The 20251-nt window shown below is 40.4% G+C and overlaps 1 protein-coding gene and 1 long non-coding RNA gene across 2 annotated transcripts; one reads left to right on the top strand and one right to left on the bottom strand.

The window, feature by feature from the left end:
* Window positions 1-1419: 1419 nt before the first annotated feature.
* Window positions 1420-19657, top strand: ipo9 (importin 9). The gene is made up of 24 exons (XM_042505538.2): window positions 1420-1686; window positions 5029-5090; window positions 5267-5353; window positions 5496-5697; window positions 6378-6466; window positions 6867-6953; window positions 7736-7855; window positions 8266-8366; window positions 8817-8875; window positions 8969-9120; window positions 10072-10170; window positions 11309-11415; window positions 11584-11723; window positions 12945-13107; window positions 13521-13747; window positions 14009-14157; window positions 14321-14449; window positions 14716-14991; window positions 15113-15279; window positions 15908-16041; window positions 16157-16276; window positions 17060-17167; window positions 17296-17372; window positions 18819-19657. Exons 1-24 carry the CDS (start codon window positions 1539-1541, stop codon window positions 18927-18929), a joined length of 3114 nt encoding a protein of 1037 aa, XP_042361472.1. The 5' UTR covers window positions 1420-1538; the 3' UTR covers window positions 18930-19657.
* On the bottom strand, window positions 6960-13612 carry LOC148190213 (uncharacterized). Its single transcript, XR_015778975.1, has 4 exons — window positions 13406-13612; window positions 12898-13101; window positions 10051-11735; window positions 6960-7937 (listed from the first exon to the last, which is right to left on the bottom strand). It is a non-coding gene; the product is annotated as an uncharacterized LOC148190213 (long non-coding RNA).
* Window positions 19658-20251: the final 594 nt, after the last annotated feature.

The following is a 20251-nucleotide window of genomic DNA, read 5'->3' as shown; positions in this document are numbered from 1 at the left end:
GTCCAGGAGACAAATTCTGGTGAAATATGCAAGTGGCTGATAGATTTGTGTCATTTGCCAACCTGAAAAAAAAAAAACAATGGCAATTTATCAAGAGGCAGGTAAAACTTGAACATTCACAAGCCTTTTAGCTGCTGGAAAAAAGGGGAATTTTGCACCCTGTTGTCAACTACAGTTGAGATAACCGTGTAAGAAGAGAAAACCATAATCAGAATCATCACTCTTATGACTCGTATTCAAATTGGCCTTATTTCTGTAGCGATTTAAATCCTGAAAATAAACTTCAAAATTTTCTGGGGACCCCCTGGAGACCAGTCTGTGTGACAGCATTAAGATTTCCCTCAATGGGAGCTGAGGGGGCGTTGTCTAAACCATGAAAAACAGCCCAAATGTACACAGAAGTGTCTGAACCAGGATGGCACTTTTGGTTGTGTAGTGTACATTTCCCAAAAACCTAATCAGTGATGTTAATGCAGGTGGTTACACACAGACTGTATAATGGAAGTAGGTGTTTTACATCCCTATCAAATGTAAGACTGAACATTTTTTGGTCTGTGGCTACAACTGCACCACGCCTGCAAGTTTTGATCCCTAGGGTGGATTACAGCAGTAGATGTTTAACTTGTGATTTGATGGAGATGTGCACACTATTGTCAGTTTTCCTGTTAGTATAATGCAGTGGCGACTTAAAGCCTGCATCCAAGGCCGCAGCCTCAAATGTTTTTAAATAACCCCAGATTTAAATATATAGGCTATATATATTTTTCAAAAATAAGAATAGCCATAATGATAATAATAACCATTGCTATTTCTCCATGCTATTTCTCTACACTCAAGGACATTGATTTGGTTTCAATTTTACAGGAACTTCAACTGATAAACCAGCTAGAGTGACCATCACAAGCTGGTATGACCAGCTAAACCATCAAAAATTATGCGAAAACATACCTTAAGCTGGTCAAATAGAACTGGTCAACCAGTTTAACCACCTTAAGCTGGTCAAGCTGGTTTTTTTTCAGCAAGGTAACTTTTATTTCAATATTCAAGGTCCGACACTGCTTCTTTTTTGTAATTTTGAAATTTTCTGCAAATAAGTACTCTAAACAACATTATTTTTAATTTGAATTTTGGAAAACTATTATCAGTAGTTTATAGAATAAAACAAAAATGTACCACAACACATACCTAGAACTAGTTAAACCAGAGAAACTGATATATTTGCTGTGGTTTATTATTTTTTTTTCCAGAGTTTGTATAGACAAATATTTCAGACAGCACTAGATTTAAAGGCATAATTATTTTCCCCCGCTCCACAAGAGGGAGCCAGAGTTTGAAAACAAAGCCAGGCCAAAAAACAAAAAAACAAAAAACAAAACACGTGGGCCGAACCAACCGGACGACAAAAAAATGTGCTTCCTTCCTCCCCGCAGACTCCGCCTCCACGTTTCCATGCCTTGGCGCGCTTCGCCTCTGTGGCTCTCTGCTCCTCCCCGGGTGGACTGACTCTGTAGCGGGCTGCGGGTGCGAACACAGCGGACATGAGTGCGGCGGGTACTCCTCGGTCCGGTCCGGTACAGCAGGGACTGAAGGAGGCTCTGATCGAGACGCTGACGGCCATTCTGTCCCCGGTTCAAGAAGTGCGCGCCGCTGCGGAGGAGCAGATCAAAGTGCTGGAGGTGACAGAGGGTGAGTGGTCGCCACTTTGTAGTTTCAGGGAGTTAACGGGGGGCTAGCTACCCGGTGGTGTCACTCATTCACGGCACGGGCCTCTTCAGAGACGGGCACCACGCGGACAGCTGTTTTTATCAGTGCTATATGTTTGCTAGGCTGAGCAGTAGCTAACTGTCCTAACGTTAGCTGTTGGTCTCCCAGTAGGCCATATTTCCAGAAGTTGGTGATGACCAAGTTAGCTTAAAAAGCTCGTGAAAACGTGCTACCATTGAGCTGGGAGGTGGCTGGCTTCAGGTGCTCACACTCACGCGATCACGAAGTCACGGCTAACAGTGTCAAAAGTGTAATCATTAACGTTAGCTAGTGAGTTAATAAGCACATGGGGGGACTGCGAGGACCCCGGCCTTAACAGCACAGCAACAGGGTGGGCACCGGTTTGCTCTTCTGCCCCGGTTAAAACGTTCAGTTAGCGGTAAGTTAGCTTCTTTTGCCCGTTATTTTTACGAAACTAGCTTAAATGTTGTGATAATTCAGAACCGTTAGTGGTCTCGAGCGCATTAGAATCTGGTAACGTCATTTTGAACGGGGGGATGACAGCAACGGAACCGTTAACCACCCGAACCGGCCGTTTATTAATCCGTTTATACGTTTTAAGAGCTACATTGAGATAAAAACCGACTTCCAGATGTCCCAGCATTAATGTTAATCCCAAAAATTGGAAGTAATGAATTCATTCCACTGTCGCTATGGCAACACCGGGTGACAGATTTTCCCGCGAAGATGTCTTCCAGGGGTTTCATCCCGCCTCACAGGCTGCCAGCCTCCCTCATCACCAACATCAGGAGACAGAGGACAAAAGAGGACAACAGTCCAAGATCTTACTTTCTTTTTCAGTGTAAGCCAAAGCAAGACGACCCAGAGACATTATGTTGACCATGAGTTCATGCATATATGAATTGCAGATATTATTGAGCATTAAGTGTTCTCACTTATTTACGTGCGTGTGGCCATATGCATTGAGTGGAGTAGTGGTAGATGATGAGGAGGGTGATGAGGTAGATGGGTATGTTACCAGTGAGGAAGTGAGTATACTTTTCTATATATTCCTATTGATTTTTGGCTGACAGGAAGGTATACTGTAAACAGGCAGAAAAAGAGGTGGTCATATGTGGTGTATCCAGTGGTAGAACGTAATGAGGTACATTTACTCAAGTACCATGCTAAAGTGCAATTTGTGGTACTTTGACTGTACGTGTATCTCATGCCACTATCTACTTGTACTTTGCTACACTTTAGGTGGAAATGTTATACTTTTTACTCTACTACCATGATAACTCAAGTTACTAGTTACTATACAAATTAAGAATTTTGCAAAAGAACGATATGAAAATATACAAGTGCAACTGAAATGATTAGTCGATTGATTTGAAAATTAATTGTCAACTATTTTGATAATCATTTAGTTCATGTTTTCAATGCAAAAACATTTCATAGTTCCAGTTTGCAAAACATGAGCCTTTGCTGATTTTTATTTTGACTACTGAAGTTATTTTCATTTATTAAATGTATTTAAACTTTTCTGCATGAGTGCTTTTACTTTTAATACATAAAGGTATTTCCCCAATTGTACTTACTTACTTTTATTGAAGTAACATTTTCAGTAGAGTGCTTTCACTAGTAAGAGTGTATTTTTACAGTGTGGTATTAGTACTTTTACTTAATTAACGGATCTGAATACTTCCTCCAACACTGCTTTTGCCCTCCACTACACCACTGTGTGTGTTACTGTAGCAGCTTCCAAATGCTAAATTAAACCAGATAAATGCTTTATCCAAAGGTAGGCAAATAAACAGTTAAATAAGAATAGATTTTCTATTATATTTTAATTAAGCAATGACAGAATTGCTCTATTTCCTGTTGTAATTACCGTTAAATGGTCATTAAAGGTCTCAAAATATAGTTCATGAAATTTACAAGCACCTTGAGCTTGACATGATACCTTAGGTAAACCACTGGTGACAGCTTTTGTATTGTAGTTATAATACCTATAACAAACATTTTTGTGGCATTTTGATGATAAAGATCTCACTTGGGACAGATGTATACAGTACCTGCTAGTGGCTGTAGCTTATACTCCACTAAACTTTTCATTGTCCTGCGATCCTCGTGTCCCTGTTGAAAGGCTAATTGTGCACGCTGTCTGTCGGCTGTACTGCAGCGTCGCAGCGAGGCCGACCCTTTCCGCTGGCCCCTCTCTAAGGCAGACGCTGTGTATGATTGTCAGCACTAACATTGTCTTCTGGCGCCTGATGTCACTCCTAGTAAAACCCAGTGAGAGAGGGCTGGATCACAGCTGAGGTTGATGCTGATCCTGGACTGTATTTATCGCTCACACTCTGCATGCCTGTCAGGCCAGGTTCAATCCGGCATGCTCTGCAGGCTTTAAAGCCTCATGGGATGGTGGCGCATTGTTGTTCGCAGTGGAACCAAATTATGTCAATGTTGTCATTTATTGTAGCACGCAGGCTAACAACAACATCTAAACATTTGTCATATTTAGATGCAGCTAAGAGACTGTTAGCATGTTTGTTTGTTCTGCCTGTAAGCTGTGGCCTTTCACCTACATCACACTTCTTTTTTTATCATGTTGCAGAAGCTGTATCTTGATTCATTTATGGATGAAAGGGAAAAATCCTAGAATCCATGACCTGGTTACTCAAGATAATCCACAAACCTTGTTGTGAGCAGTTTCATCTAGGAACTATTTTCTTTCTACTGAACTACACCTGCCAAACTTAATGCCATTGATGTTTACATCTCATGTTGTCACAAGCACAAGTCTCTCTCCCATGAGTAGATGCACACTTCCTTCTGCACGGTGATACACTTGACGGGTGTAGTTTGGTAGAAAGAAAATAGTTCCTAGATGAAACTTCTCACAACAAGATCTGTGGATTATCTTGAGTAACCGGGTCATGATTTCTGGAAAAAGACAATGCTGTTGAGTTTTTCAGATGTAATTTTTGGCATCGTGAGCAACACAAATCAAGTACCATCTAGTTCCATTATATTTGAGAGAAGTCAGTATTTTGTCCTTGGCAGCAATGAAAGAAGTCTGTGTGGATTGGTTTGCGATTTCTTTGAATCTGTTTATCAGTGTCTTAAAATCCTTATTACATCCACTGTAATTATTTTTTGTGTGAAAAACACTTGATGTGAATCCTCCCTGTACTGCAGCTGTCTGTCTTAATCAATGCGCTGAGCCTGCTTTGATATATAATGTGTGCTCTGAGCTCTCTGGTTATTTTACATTAATTAATAAATTGTTGGGGTTTTTTTTTGTCCGTGCTGTTGTAGAGTTTGGCATCCATCTGGCAGAGCTCACAGTTGACCCTCAGGGAGCGCTCGCAATCCGTCAGGTGAGTGTAAAAAAGTTGAAATTGCAACGGAGGAAAAGATGTTCAGCCCACAGACATGCATGTAAAAAAAAAAGGTCTTGGACAGTTATTGAACTGCGTATGTGTTGTCCTGACTGTGACCAACTGTATCAGTAATGCGCAGTGTAATAACTATCTGTGTGGTTGTCTGTTTGCAGTTAGCATCCGTCATCCTGAAGCAGTATGTGGAGACTCACTGGTGTTCCCAGTCAGAGAAATTCAGGCCTCCTGAAACTACAGATCACGTAAACCACTCTTCACCTTAAACACATTTCTGCTACCGGCAGAAGTTTTATCTCTCAAAAGTATTCTTGAACACCATTTTAATTTGACCTCAGAGGACTTTTTGAGCCAAATGTTGTCAAACTCCCGTCTTCCCCCCTTCAGGCTAAAGCCGCCATCAGGGAGCTGCTGCCAAGCGGTCTGCGGGAGGCGATCAGCAAAGTACGCTCAAGTGTTGCCTACGCAGTGTCGGCCATCGCCCACTGGGACTGGCCCGAGGCCTGGCCGCAGCTGTTCACCCTCCTGATGGAGATGCTGGTCAGCGGAGACGTTAATGCTGTGCACGGAGCCATGAGGGTCCTCACAGGTATGTAATTAGATACAAATAAACACACCAAAGTTGCACATGTACGTACTGGAGAACATGATGCCAAACCCACTGAAAAAAAGAAAAGTTTTTTTAAAAATAAAAGAGTTTTTTTTAGAGAGCAGCAGTGATAGTAGAGCATTTATGAGAATATCAGTTAACTTTTCTAAAGGCAGTGTTTATATTCAGCACTAGCGATATGTCATTTGTGCTGTAAAATTAAATTTTGAAACTCACAATGCATTCATTCATTTTATATTTACATTTGAACTTTTACATACATTGCATAGCATATGGTGTCAGAGCTTTCAAAGTTTGTTTTGACCAAAGTGAATTTTTGGAGGCTGGTATGCTTTTTTAGAGTTTTTCTTTAACTTGGAAATGTTTGCCCTTTACAGCTGTTCTTGCGGTTAATTGTTTATGTTAGTACTAACTTGGTTCATAGTGAAGTGCAGGCAGTAGCTGGGATCAAGTTACGTTAACCTGGAGCCCCAAACTGTCCTCGCTCTCGTAAAGCTGCCCTATTTTTTGTGTTTAACTTTTTCCCCCTTTTTTTTGTATTTTTTTTTATTTGATTCATACTTTAAAGAAATAAACACGTGAAGTAGTAAATCCTCCTGTTGGAATTTGTAAATGTGTTTAAATGTGTTTCGTAACAACCTTTTGTCTGTGATGTCCAGAGTTTACTCGGGAGGTGACAGATACACAGATGCCGCTGGTGGCTCCGGTTATCTTACCTGAAATGTACAAGATCTTCACTATGGCTGAGGTATTGATACAACTCTCATCTGTACTTGCAGCAAGAGTGTTACAATATATTTAAGCAGAATAAAGTGTATTTGTATCGCAAAAAATTGCTGATGGGCATCATGGAGAAGAGTCTTTGAAAGGAGGCTGCCTTCAGATACAATTAAGTGAACTTTAATCTCAGTTTGACCTTAAACTGTTGTGAAAAAGTAGGACGAGACATTTTTTTCACACATTTCCTGCCTGTTGAAACGTTGTTTTATTTAATGCATATTAAGCATTTTATTCTTTTCTGAATACACAAATTTTGTCAGCTACCAGTAGGATCTATACATTTTGTGTTCAGATCATATCCCATCGTATATTTTGCACTGTGTTATATTATAGTTTGACTAAATCTTGATGTCCCCTAACTGTTGCAGGTGTACAGTATTCGTACGCGATCCAGAGCGGTGGAGATATTCACCACCTGTGCCAACCTCATCTGTGCTATTGAAGAGCTTGAGAAGGTGAGACGCTCACAACAAGATGACTGATGATTTTCTGTTAGATATTCTTTGAATAATTACATCATAGGTTAAGTTTCAATGAATTACAATATGGAACATATTAACTTCTGATTAAACCTTTTTTTGCCATGGAAAATGTTTGAATTTACTGAGTTGCAGTTGATAAATTACCTTGAAAGAGTTAATTTTTCAAAAACAGGACAGACAGTTTGGGGATTTATTTAAATCAGTTTTTGTGAAATTAGGGTTCCCGCAGATCCTTAAAAAGTCTTTAAAGCCATTGAATTCATTAATCTAAAAATAAAGCCTTATTTGGTATTAATATGTAATAATTTTAATAATCACTGGAGTGCCTCTCGAATTACCATCACGCTGATAAGGAGAGGAAGCAACAAGGTTTTTGCAAGACCATATGCATACTTTTATAACAATTTATGTTTTCCATGTGTTCCACTTTAGAAAGTTTTATTTTTTTTAGCATTTAAAATAGCTCATCCAACTTGTTAACTTGACCAAAAAACATTGCGTTTATTTACCTTAAACTTTTGACAAAATTGTTCCTAACCCTAAGCAATTGATGTGGGTTCATGATATTCTTTCTTCAGTGTTCGTTATTGTAAAATTTGTCTTATATTTCACTCAGAGTGGCATTAACAGGTCTTAAATATAACTTGTCTTAACCTGTAGGAACCCCGGACATTGTCCTCATGTATTTTGTGTGTGTGTGTGTGTGTCCGTGTGTGTCCGTGTGTGTCTGTGTGTGTGTGTTTGTGTGTTTGTAGGGTGCAGCCAAAGCATTGATCTTCCCCGTGGTGCAGCAGTTCACAGAAGCGTTTGTGCAGGCTCTGCAGATGCCTGATGGACCCTCGTCTGATAGCGGTCTCAAGATGGAAGTCCTCAAGGTGAGAGACCAAAATGATCATTGAGTAGTTTCTCAGCGTGACCTCAGATGTCTCAAATCATCAGTGAAAGTTGTTTGTTCAGCTGTGGAGGAGAGAAAGGGACAGGGAAAATTATAAATATATATATATATATATATATATATATATATATATATATATATATATATATATATATATATATATATATATATATATATATATATATATATATATATATATATATATATTAATTTATTTATTTATTTATTTTTTCTGGAGCAGTAGGATGATTGTGACATGCAATAGTTGTGAGCTGTATATTTATACAGAAAGAACATGGGAAAAGTATTCTAAAAATAAGCATTTGTATCTATCTAAAATTGAAACTTTGTGTCTGTATTTCTTCTTCTGTTTCATCCTCTCTCTTTCAGGCTGTGACAGCGTTGGTGAAGAACTTCCCCAAACCCATGGTGTCCTCCATGCAGCAGATATTACCCATCGTATGGAATACACTGACAGAAAGTGCAGCTTTATATCCTTTACAATAATAATGAGACTATTAGCTAATTTTATACTGGAATAGCTGCTGGTATCTGTATTTAAAAAGCAGTGATTAGACCTTTGAGTGTAAAAAGAGCCTCCATCTGGGATTAAAAACATATGATATATAAGAGGTTTGACTTCCTTTTTGGGCACTTGTGAGCCTGAAGTTTATGAGTTTTGGGTTGCTGAACATCCTCTCGGAAACTCCAATAAACCTCACTGCAGCAGGTCAGTCCGCTACATGGAAGTCACCTGCTCACTCAGCAAATTAAAAACACTTCCATGTTAAGATAAAAAAAAATGCAATTGCAATTAACAAAACTGTTAAATTTACTTGTGAAATAAATTTGTGATATTTTCAGATTGAATCAGACTGAGTGAACTGAATAATAAGAATGAAATCCTCGTTAATAACAGTATCCCTTAACAAAGTCTGTACTTATGTGAGAACAGAAGTCAACTACACAGAGGAAGTGGACGATCCTGTGGACTCAGATGGTGAGCAGAATGCTTTCACTGCAGTATGTGATGAATGCATCGTCACTGAAGCACCTTTTCAAATCTTATAATGTATTTGGTGTGTTTCTGCAGGCGAGGTTTTGGGTTTCGAGAATCTGGTGTTCAGCATCTTTGAGTTTGTCCACACGCTGCTGGAAAACAACAAGTTCAAGAGCACAGTGAAGAAAGCTTTGCCTGAACTCATCTACTACATCATCCTGTACATGCAGATCACTGAGGACCAGGTGAGGAATTACCGTCACGCTTTGGCTGCTGTGGAGATGTAACGGATGCAGAACGTTTGCGAAGCAAATGTCCAGCGACATGTCCTTTACACATTTGCTAAAGGCATTTAAACAGAGTTTGGTTTTGAAATGTGTTATGTACCAAATTCTAAATATTGACAAAAAAGGTTTTCATTTTTATTGTAAATGCATAGCTGTTCCAAATATCGGTTATCTAATTAACTAAGAATATTCAATATCAGTATTGGCCCTGAAAAAACAATATTGGTAGACCCCTAATATGGATTAGTTAATATCTACAGACTACAGTGGGCTATTTAAGGGATAAAGTTACTAAGCAATTGCCAGCTGGTACTGGCAAAATCTCCTTTATATTGGTTGTTTATTTAAAAAAAAAGACTTGTTTTTATGTAAAAAGGTTATATACACCTCATGTAAAAATATTAATAGAAGACTGGCCTATTTTTACATTTGTAGAGCAGATCCTCTTGGCACATACACACCACTTAGGTGCTGCTCTCACACCTGGTGCAGCCAGTTTCATCGATTATAGTCGAGGCGTAGTGTTGCAGCTGCCGCTCTGTAAACGGTTCACGTCTGTGACGTCTTTAGTGAAGCCACGGCGTAACACGTGGATAAAATGGCTGTTACCATAGATGGAAGTTTGAGCTTTGAAAAAAAAAATAAAACATCAATACAGCATAGCTGACTAAAATGGATAGAGACTATGTCTGTCTGTGTATCTTTGCTTCGATTTTTGTATCCCATCGACTTCCACACTTGGCAGGTGTGTTGCTCAGGTGTCATGAAGCACATTGTCAAGTGTAAAGTTGTTTGCAGAGAAAGATGCAGGCAGCTCTACCGCAGGCCCATGACATTTTGAACAGGTACTGCAGTCGTCTGCTTACATTATATTTCTGATTAACTCACGTTTGTGTCATGTTTCTTCAGATCAAAGTGTGGACAGCGAACCCCCAGCAGTTTGTAGAGGACGAGGACGATGACACCTTCTCCTACTCAGTCAGAATCTCAGCTCAGGACCTGCTGCTGGTGAGATTTCAACCTACAGCCTGTAAATTTACAACAAATCTTTGTGAAAAACGTAATTTTCAAGCCCAAATTAAAATAACACCTCCACTACAGCATTGCTTTCTTTTTTTCCACTTAAATCGTATTTGCAGTTACAACACAACAACAAACAAAAGACAAAAGCTAAGCTGCATTTTTACAACTTTGAACATTAGTGTATCTATTGATTATTGTTACATTCCAGTGTTGTCTTTATAGAGTCTATTTATCCTATTTTCTTTCTAGTTGTGTTTCTCGTAGTCTCGGTATGTGTTTTCCATTGAAAATATTTCTTCCAGAATTGTTAGCCGTCGGTCCTTCGTTGGTGGTGTTTCCTTTACCCAGTTCCCAGTGATAGCTTTCTTGCCACTTGCATTATTTTGATCAAATATCTATCACTGGCAAACATTTTCTTCAGAGAATTTATTTAAATGAAGCACCAAGCAACTGTTAGTGACCTCATATCTTAGTATTTGCTTTAGCCCGTACATACCATTTCCCAAAATACATTTATTTTCTGACATTTCCAGAAAACATGAGGATGGTCTTCATTAAAAGACCTGCACTCTGCTAACATTTCCATCGACTCTGCAGCTGCTTACTTTTCAGTTTTGGTGTAACAGCTTTGCTTTCTTAGTTCTTAGATAAATCCCTTATTGTGTAACTTAATAGCTGAATGAGTTTACTTAAAATCTCTTCAGCTATCAGTGTGTGCATTTTACATCTAACCTGTTTAGTTTCTGTCTGTCAGTTGCTCTTTTTGATAAACAAAATCCACTTACAGTCTGGCCTAATAACTTTTCTACACATAATCCTGAAGAAACATGCCTTCTTGCTCTCCTTTTTCCTCTCCTACACACACAGCCTCCGCAAACACTCGAGGCGTCTGTTGAACCACATTGCCCTGGTCCTTGAAATCGACTGGAAACGGTTGTTTACTTATGAGCAGTGATTTTTTTCGATGCAGCGTTGAATCACAGGAACTCTGAGCAGTGCAGTCACATAAAACAGGGGTCAGAAATGTCCGGCATTTATAAGTTTGCAGTTGTTTCAGGTCAGATCCTTGCAGTCCACTCTGAGAGTATGTATAATGATGGTGACCTTTGACCTCTGCTCGCAGGCCGTTGCCACAGAGTTTCAGAATGAGAGCGCAGCAGCGCTGGCAGCAGCAGCAACCAGACATCTCCAGGAGGCAGAGCAGGCCAAAAACAGCGGCAATGAGCACTGGTGAGGAGAGACTCTACACTGACACTCTGTTTCTGCGCCACAAGACTGCCAGAGTAGAGGACGTTTAGGACGCAGCATGGCATTTCAAGAAGAAGTTCAGTGTGTATATCTATCATCTGATATCTGAAGGCAGAAAAGTTATTGTTTTGTTGTTATATGTCAAACCAGGTGGAAGATCCATGAGGCCTGCATGCTGGCCCTCGGCTCTGTCAAAACCATCATCACAGAGAATGTGAAAAATGGGCGAATCCAGTTTGACATGCACGGCTTCCTGGCCGGTGTTATCCTCGCTGATCTCAACTTGGCAGGTGAGTCTGAAACTGAGAAGAAGAATCAACAACACCGCATAAAATCCTCCAAAATCTACCACAAGTACCAACTCTCAAGGGTTCCTCAAAAAGTCTTAAAAGGTATTGACTTTATTAATCTAAAAATAAGGACTCAATTGGTATTAAATCAACTTAAATGAATCCTTCAAAAGTCTTAAAAATGCTCAAATCTTTTTTTCTGACATTGCCTTGTAAAATCTCAAAGTAATTGGTAGCATTTATTTTTCTGTTAAATGATTTAGTAAATTCCTTTTCTTAAACTCGGCATGATGGCAATCCAAGCAGTGGAATCTCACACGCAGATTGAGAAACAGAAAATCACCCAGAAAACCATCCAGAAATGCCAGATATTTCCCACTTCTGTTGGTAAACCAAATAAATACTTTAATGATAACATAATATGTTAATTTTCCTCCATGTGTTCCGGTCTAACATTTGATATAAAAATAGCTCAAAAAGCGGTACAAACACATGGTTTTTACAAGGTACAGGGAGAATCACTAGATGTTCTCACAGATGATGTTTGTGTAGATGTTTGTTTTTTGTTTGTTTCGGGTTATTGGTAATATGTACATATGTAAACATATTTGTTATTTATGTTTGTGAATATGTTAAAAAAAACCCAAAGAAACAGGAAGGCAAAGGATGATCAATCAGCAGGGGCAGGATTTAATAAGCTTATGCTTCTTTCTGCTCCTTTTCGAACATGTTGAGAAAATTATGTTTGTTTTGACTATTTTAGTTTGTTCTTGCTTTTTGTTTTGTTCTCGCATGTTTGAAATAAAGCCTTCATTCATTCATTTATATAGATCATCTGACTTCCTCACTGGAAAATAAAGTTATCTTTTATGTTACAATAAACATTCAGGCAAAATAAAATTGTCAATTTTGACTTTAGAAAATTTGTCTCATACTTTAATCTGAGGATGGCATCAAAAAAATCTTAAAAACTCTTAAATCCATCTTGCCTTTATGCTGCAGGATAACTGCTCTCTGAGTAGCATGGTGACCCATTACCTGTCAAAAACAAAGTAGCTCTTTTCAAGGCAATTCTATAATAATACGATATTATTTACTTACTCTGAAGTAACAAAAAATGACACAATTTTAAATTCTTGTGCTACATAAATGCAGTTGTTTCTTTCTCTCTTGCCTGTACTGTGCTCACTGCCGGCTCTTGTTTTTGTTTCTCTTGACCAGCGGCGTCTCCGTTCCTCCTCGGCCGTGCTCTGTGGGCGGCCAGTCGCTTCACAGCAGCCATGTCTCCTGAGCTCATCCAGCAGTTCCTCCAGGCCACCGTCAGCGGCCTCCACGACAGCCAGCCGCCCTCCGTCCGCATCTCCGCGGTCAGGGCCATCTGGGGGTGAGCAAGATGTGTTTTTAACAGTTTTATTGTGCTGGCACCCAAACACAGAGCTCTTCTGTTATTTCTATGATCTAACACAGCGAGCTAAGCAACTTCATCTACCCACAGTACAGGCTGTTCGTCTGACTGTTACACAGTTAGCATCAAAACACCAAGATCTTCTCAGTGGTCATGCTGAAAGTAGTAATATAGTTTTCATAAACTGTGAGGGAAATTGACTTATTCAAAAACCTGCCAGCTCCTCTAAAGCTCAATAATTACCACATTATATCTTGTTTGTTTGTCGCATACACACCTGCAGGAGTTGTTAGCCTGACAGTGGCTGTTTTAAAAGTTCATAAGTGTCACTAAGTGATCATAGAGATGTTGGGCGGATACTGTCTGTTCACTGGCGCCATGTTATTCTGCAGGTATTGTGATCAGCTTAAGTTGTCAGAGAGCACCCATGTCCTTCAGCCCTTCCTGCCCAGTATCCTCGAGGGACTGGTCCAACTGGCCGCCCAGTTCAGCTCAGAGGTGCTCACCCTCGTCATGGAGACTCTGTGCATCGTGTGCACCGTCGACCCGGCCTTCACCACCAGCGCCGAGAACAAGATCTGCCCCCTCACCATCGCTATTTTCCTTAAATATAACAATGGTACTGCAGTAGTTCCTCTGACCACGTCCTCTGTATGAACTTAGATTTCCTTTGGTTTTTTTTTAAATCTTTTTCCTCCTGTCATTTAAAGGGTAACTAGAGGACACATTGTCAAGATTTGGGAAACTTTTCAGTTTGTCTCTAATGCTTTGACATGGATTTTCTGGATTCAGTTTCAGAAGTTTTCAGAGAAGATGTAGACTTGTGAGGTCAAGAGACACATAGATTTGATTGGTTTCGAATCTTCTCTCTTCTCCTCAGACCCTGTGGTGGCGTCCCTGGCTCAGGACATCTTTAAGGAGCTGGCGCAGATCGAAGGCTGCCAGGGCCCCATGCAGATGCGTCTCATACCAACGCTGGTCAGCATCATGCAGGCTCCCCCCGACAAGATCCCCTCTGGACTCTGTGCTGTGAGTAGACTGCGGCACATTGACATAGTTCATCAAAAACTTTGATTTGTCTCGATATGGCTCGTCTGAAAATGTTACCAGACTAAAATCCAAAATAATCTGTGTGGCTTGTTTTTCCCGGAGATTCACAACAGAATCTGACAACTTTTCTCCCTCTCCACAGACGTCCATCGACATCCTGACAACAGTCGTCCGAAACACCAAACCCCCTCTGTCAGAGATGCTGGTGTGCCAGGCGTTCCCTGTGGTGGCACAGTGCACCTTACGCACCGATGACAACACTATAATGCAGGTATACCCAGCGCTGGTCAACTTTTTAGCATTTCATCAAAATACGAGCAAATTAACTGAAGCAGGAGAATGGTTATGAGCTGCTTCCAGTAAAAATACATTTTAAAACTTGGTGTCCTCACATGTATTACGAGATCATATATATATGTATATATATATATTTTTTAAGAATAAATAATTTTTGATGCTGATTTAAACACTAACATATATTGCAACACCGCTCTCCTCTCATTCTCTTTTTTACTTCTGCGTTTTCGCCACTTCCAGAATGGAGGTGAGTGTCTGCGAGCGTACGTCTCCGTCGCCCTGGAGCAGATCGCTCAGTGGAGGGACGAGCAGGGGAACAGCGGCCTCTGGTATGTCATGCAGGTAGTCAACCAGCTGCTGGACCCCCGGACCTCCGAGTTCACGGCCGCCTTCGTGGGCAGGCTGGTGTCCACTCTGATCTCTCGGGCGGGGACTCAGCTCGGCGAACAGCTGGACCAGATTCTCCGAGCGATTCTGAGCAAAATGCAGCAAGCTGAGACTCTGAGTGTCATGCAGGTACGCGGAAGAAGTTGACGTGTGGCTGAAGCATCAAACCTGTTTCTGACATGCTGCTGATGTACCTACTTCATTGTTTCTCCCTCCCTGTTTGTTGTGTGTCCTCTCACTCCTCCTGCAGTCTCTGATCATGGTGTTCGCCCACCTGGTTCACTCCCAGCTGGAGCCTCTGTTGGAGTTCCTGTGCAGTCTTCCCGGCCCGACGGGGAAACCTGCACTGGAGTTTGTCATGACGGAGTGGATGAGCAGGCAGCACCTCTTCTACGGACAGTACGAGGGTAAAGTCAGGTCAGTCAACACTCATTCATCATTTGACTTTGCAAGTTATATTTATTTTAACATTTAACATGAACAACAGTCAAAGGTTGTTTATAATGTAGCCATGTGTGTCATGCTCGCATTGGTCTACAAATGTAAGCTGCTTTTCTAATCTTTTTTAACTACTTCTTTCACTTTTGTTCTGTTAAAGTTTATGAATGGCATCCAGGAGTCTGTCTGAAAGTGTTAAGAAATCATATTCGCTGCAGCTCTAGTACTTTTTACGGCTGAATTTTTTATAGGAGCCCATATTTGGCATTTTGCCAATTATCTGTATCGGCATTTTATTTTAATGATCAAAAATTGAAATGAGAGTGTCAGCATGGGAGGAACTCCTACTTTGTCAAAACTCAGTGAGACATTTTTATTCATTTTTTATTAAAAATTTTCACTTGACTGACAAAAAAGGTGATGTGAACTTGCTATATATGGTGTTGAACGTTTCAGTTTTGCTAAAGTCGTTTAAACAAAGTTTTGTGTTGTAGTTTGTTATAATCCAACTTTTGTCAGTCGATCCTTATTGAAAACCTTTACTGTTTCTTATGTTTTCATAGATTTCTTCAAACTTGTCTCATCTTTGTGTTTTTGTTTCCTGCAGCACGGTTGCTCTCTGTAAGCTGCTGCAGCACGGTCTCAACACTGATGACAAGCGTCTCCAGGACATCGTGGTGAAGGGAGAAGAGATCTACAGCCCTGAAGACGGCATCCGCACACGCTCCAAATCTGCCAAGAGTAAGGCAGCAGCCAGAGATTTATAATCTGTCCATCATATTACATCCACTCAGTGATGTACCAAACATTGAGCTCTGTGTCTTCATGCTCTTCACTGGTTATTTCTCCTCCGCAGACCCCGAGCGGTGGACCAACATTCCTTTGCTAGTGAAAATCTTTAAATTGATCATCAACGAGCTGTCGACAGTAGTGGAGGCGAACGCCAGCAGGGCGAATGCAGCAGACTGGAGCCAAGGTAAATAAAAATTATACAAATGCTTCCAGATGGGACGTTGTAAAACAGGGGTCCAGTATTTCAGATTCACTTTATTGTTGCAGCTTATATTAAAAATACAAAAGAGCAAGATTCTTGACATAATGATGTCTCTCACAATACACTACACAATTGCACTGTATTGTGGATACCATATAAAGTGCACAGTATAGTGCATTACCAAAGTGCATCTCTCTTTCCCCCTTTATCCTTGATCTGTCCTATACAATAAAGGCAAAAGCCCCCCCAAAAAATACTAACAATAATTCTTTATAAAGAAATACATCATCATCTATTAAATATGATAAGACATAATTAATAGCATTTAATGTTTATGTATTTATTTTAATGATTAATATACAGAACAAGCTCAGAGATCATGTATTTAAGGCCATGGAGAGAAAAGATGGACAGAGAAATTTTGGATACTCAGCTGTCATCACATTTTGCTGATACGTAGTGATATAACTACCAATGTGATGGCTAAAGCCAGCGAGACAGCGACGTCATGTACATGAAATCAAAGACAAGACTACACAATAGCTAATCAATATGCACATGCTACCAACAGGACGGATGTGATTTACGTGAAGTTAAGGTAGATTGCCTCCAGTGTGCCTCCAGATTTTTCCGTCATTATTTAAAAAAAAAAAACAAAAAACTGTTAGTACTGTTAAAACCCAGGACTTGCAGAAAGATTCCAGAGTCGTAAACTAAAGAAAAGGACAGCAGACATTTTCAGTCACCTGCTGTTGTTTGTCTCAGACTCCAGCGGTATGTGGGAGGAGGAGGAAGAGGCGGAGGACGATGAGGAGGAGGATGAAGGCCTTGCAGGGCAGCTGCTTTCTGATCTCATCGCCTCCAACAAATACGGTACCAGTATCTCCCCAGTGCCTCCGCTATTCCTGTGTTCTGTCCTCAGATCCATTTCATGCTTCTTCTTGTTACCGTTGAACTTTGTTTCAGGTGAGTAAGGTCCCTGATGTGTTTCTGTCTTACAGATGATGATTATTATGAGGATGATGAGGAGGATGATCCAGATGCCTTGAAAGACCCCATATATCAGATCGATTTGCAGGTACTTTCAGTTCCACATGTCTCGTTTTGTCAGGCAGCTGTGGGACACGGTCCTTCAGCTGGAGGATCTCAGTTTTAACACCTAGCTGAAGATTTGTGCCAATAGGATGAGTTGAAAATAATCAAACATATTTAATTTTATATTGTTAAATTATCTTGAAAATCAGTTCAAACACAGTTTATGGATATGAGTGGAAGTAAGAATATGTCTTGCACTAACACAAATAAAGGTACTCTAAGGTAAATCTATCTCTAAAAGGTCTTAAAGAGTGTAACATTTAACTATAATACCTGCAGACACCCTGTACTGGTATCTGAGAGTGTAAATAGTGTAATGCTGGGAACACACTGCATGCATGAGCATCATGGAAACAGTTTTTTTTATAAGTAAGATCAGCCACACTGCCTGCGTGAGCAGCACTTGTCAGGCGCTTCTCAGCTGCGGCACATCTAGAGACACGGAGGACTGCTAATATTTTTCTGCATGACGAGCGTGGATGTCAGCAGAAATTGACAGTGAACATGGAGTTTTGATAGTTATTATTGATATTACAAGGTAGGTACAAGGTAAATTTATTAATTAGTATGTGCTCTAGATTGTGGGAATACAGTACTTAAAATGTGTCCCTAAATCTTGCTACATCTTTTGTTCATATGGAAATACATCACATCAATGATCCTCATCAGAGGGTTTTTATCAGGGCCTTATCACACACTGCGCACGCATGCAGTTGCTATGAAAGCTTCTTCCCTGCACCAAAAATATATAATAAAAATCTAAAAAAATAATTTCTGGTTACTAGGGATGCAGACAGGAAACCTGCTGGAGGTGGAGTGGAGGGGGTTGAGGTGATAACAGGTTCTATATGACCTGTGATGTAGTGATGATGTAGTGATGTTATACCACCTTTTACTGTAGTCTTAATTCAGTTGTGAAAGACAGGAGGAAGAACAATATATCCAGGTTTTTTTTTCTCAACTTTTCCTGTTTTCTCAACTTTTCCTGTTTCCGTTTCAAAATAAAAGCCCTCATAAGGTTTCTGTGGACAGAATCCCGAACACAAGGCACTTTATTGTGAAATATTTGCAAGACCGTGTTGACTATGTTCTTAATAAATGAGTGGAGTATGAGCTTTAAATTGTGGAAATAGAGTTCTTAAAGCAGTACTGCAGCAGTATTACAGCAACCAGCTCACAGTATGAACACCGTAAGCGTGTAAGATGCAGCACTGCTCATGCCTGCAGTGTGTCCCAGGCGTGAGTAAGCGTGTGCGGTGGTTTGGCAGTGTTGGGTGAGTGTGATCCGCCAGCCCTTTAAGGAAAAATCGCTCAATTTCTACAACTGTTGATGATTTATTGTTGCCTGATTGGGAAGCATTATTTTCCCAAATTTTTCTAATTTTTTTTTTTTTTAGCATTGACCTTCATGGTATCATGACTTTTCCAGGCTTACCTGACAGACTTCCTGACGCAGTTCGCCCAGCAGCCATGTTACAGCATGTTCTCAGGCCACCTCAACACCGCTGAGAGACAAACCCTGCAGTCTATAGGCCTCTAGCCCCGCCGTGTGCTGCTCCAACACATCTTCTTCCATCTAAACTCTCTTATTGACCCATCACTAAAGCGCTCATGATGAATTTACAACACCACAAAGGAGAAAATGGGACGATAAAGAAACAGGGTTCAAAGAGATGGACATGCACTTACCCATACCTCCTGTTTCTACGCGATGGGATGACGGACTTTGCAGGTGTTGAATCGAGGAGGATAAGGAGGTGAGAGACGGCCTAAAGAAGGTCAGAGGACTCGCCGTTTTTAGACTAATTTCAGACCAGACGAGGATTGAATAGAAAGGTGGAGGTTTCACAGCGGGACAGGTGAACTCATGAATTATGAACGGACTAGTTTGCCATGTCCTATTTGTAACTTAGCCCGTTATTTTTGTGTTTCTGTATAAACAGAGTAAAAATGCAACATGGAAAACACTTCAAGAGACTTTACACTGATTTGAAGGAAAGTCAAACTAAAGAAAAAACATCCTGATCTCTGAGGAGGGAGAGAAACATCGGCGGCCTTATATTCCAGAACAAAAATGTTGACTGTTTCTGACAGGAAATGCAACGCTCCTCGACCAGCTGTCATCATGTATCGGGGTGCGGTGGGTATTGGGGAAATTCACACTTTTGCCATGGTGATTCACAGCCTTGTCATTTCCTTGTACCCATTAAATTTGGGATGGAAAAATTTCTAAATAAAAGTCCAGAAAGGACGACATATCCAGATTGATTTCCAGATTCCTCTCTTGTCTCCCTGAAATGTGAACAATAATAATACGCACGTAATAATGATATAAAAGTATACGCATGTTCTTTTGATCACATTTTTCATGAAATCTGAAAATTAAAGGTCCAGTGTGCAGGACTGAGGGGGTTATTTTGGCAGAAGTGGACAGGAATATGGCATCAGCATTCACCATGTACATGACTGTAGTTGTCGCTCAAACGTTTCCACCACGGCGACTGAAAAAGACTTAAGGCCTGTTTACCAGCGGCCTGCAGACTTCATGTGATGACAGAGCACGCTACTATACATATGACTGAAGTCCATGAGGCGCTCAGTCTGGAGGGAGGAAGCTGGAGGAGCTGTGCCAAAATAATGTGAGGGCAACTTCATGAAGCTTTGAATACACTTTTTGTTCTTTTTCCAATCAGGCACAAGTGAAAACACCTGTGTACCAAAAAGCAGACTGCAGTTTATCCACAAGAGGGAGATGTTTGGCTGCTTGTTTCTCTTTGTATTCATCATTAATCCAGAGGTACAGATCCGGACTGACTTCAGCATCATAACTACAAGAGTGTTTGTGTATGTAGTTTTTGCCGT

Source organism: Plectropomus leopardus, chromosome 2 (genome assembly GCF_026936395.1).
Source record: "Plectropomus leopardus strain MGB_pleo_1.0 chromosome 2, ASM2693639v1, whole genome shotgun sequence".
In the NCBI taxonomy this organism is placed as follows: domain Eukaryota; kingdom Metazoa; phylum Chordata; class Actinopteri; order Perciformes; family Serranidae; genus Plectropomus; species Plectropomus leopardus.
This window is presented reverse-complemented; position numbering and strand designations above follow the sequence as displayed.

Excerpts from the sequence above, each read along its gene's own strand:
- ipo9 (XM_042505538.2), top strand. The coding sequence starts at position 1,539 with ATGAGTGCGGCGGGTACTCCTCGGTCCGGTCCGGTACAGCAGGGACTG. Across the intron at positions 14,450-14,715 it reads ATGACAACACTATAATGCAG|AATGGAGGTGAGTGTCTGCG; the intron begins GTATACCCAGCG and ends CGCCACTTCCAG. Across the intron at positions 16,277-17,059 it reads TGCAGCAGACTGGAGCCAAG|ACTCCAGCGGTATGTGGGAG; the intron begins GTAAATAAAAAT and ends TGTTTGTCTCAG.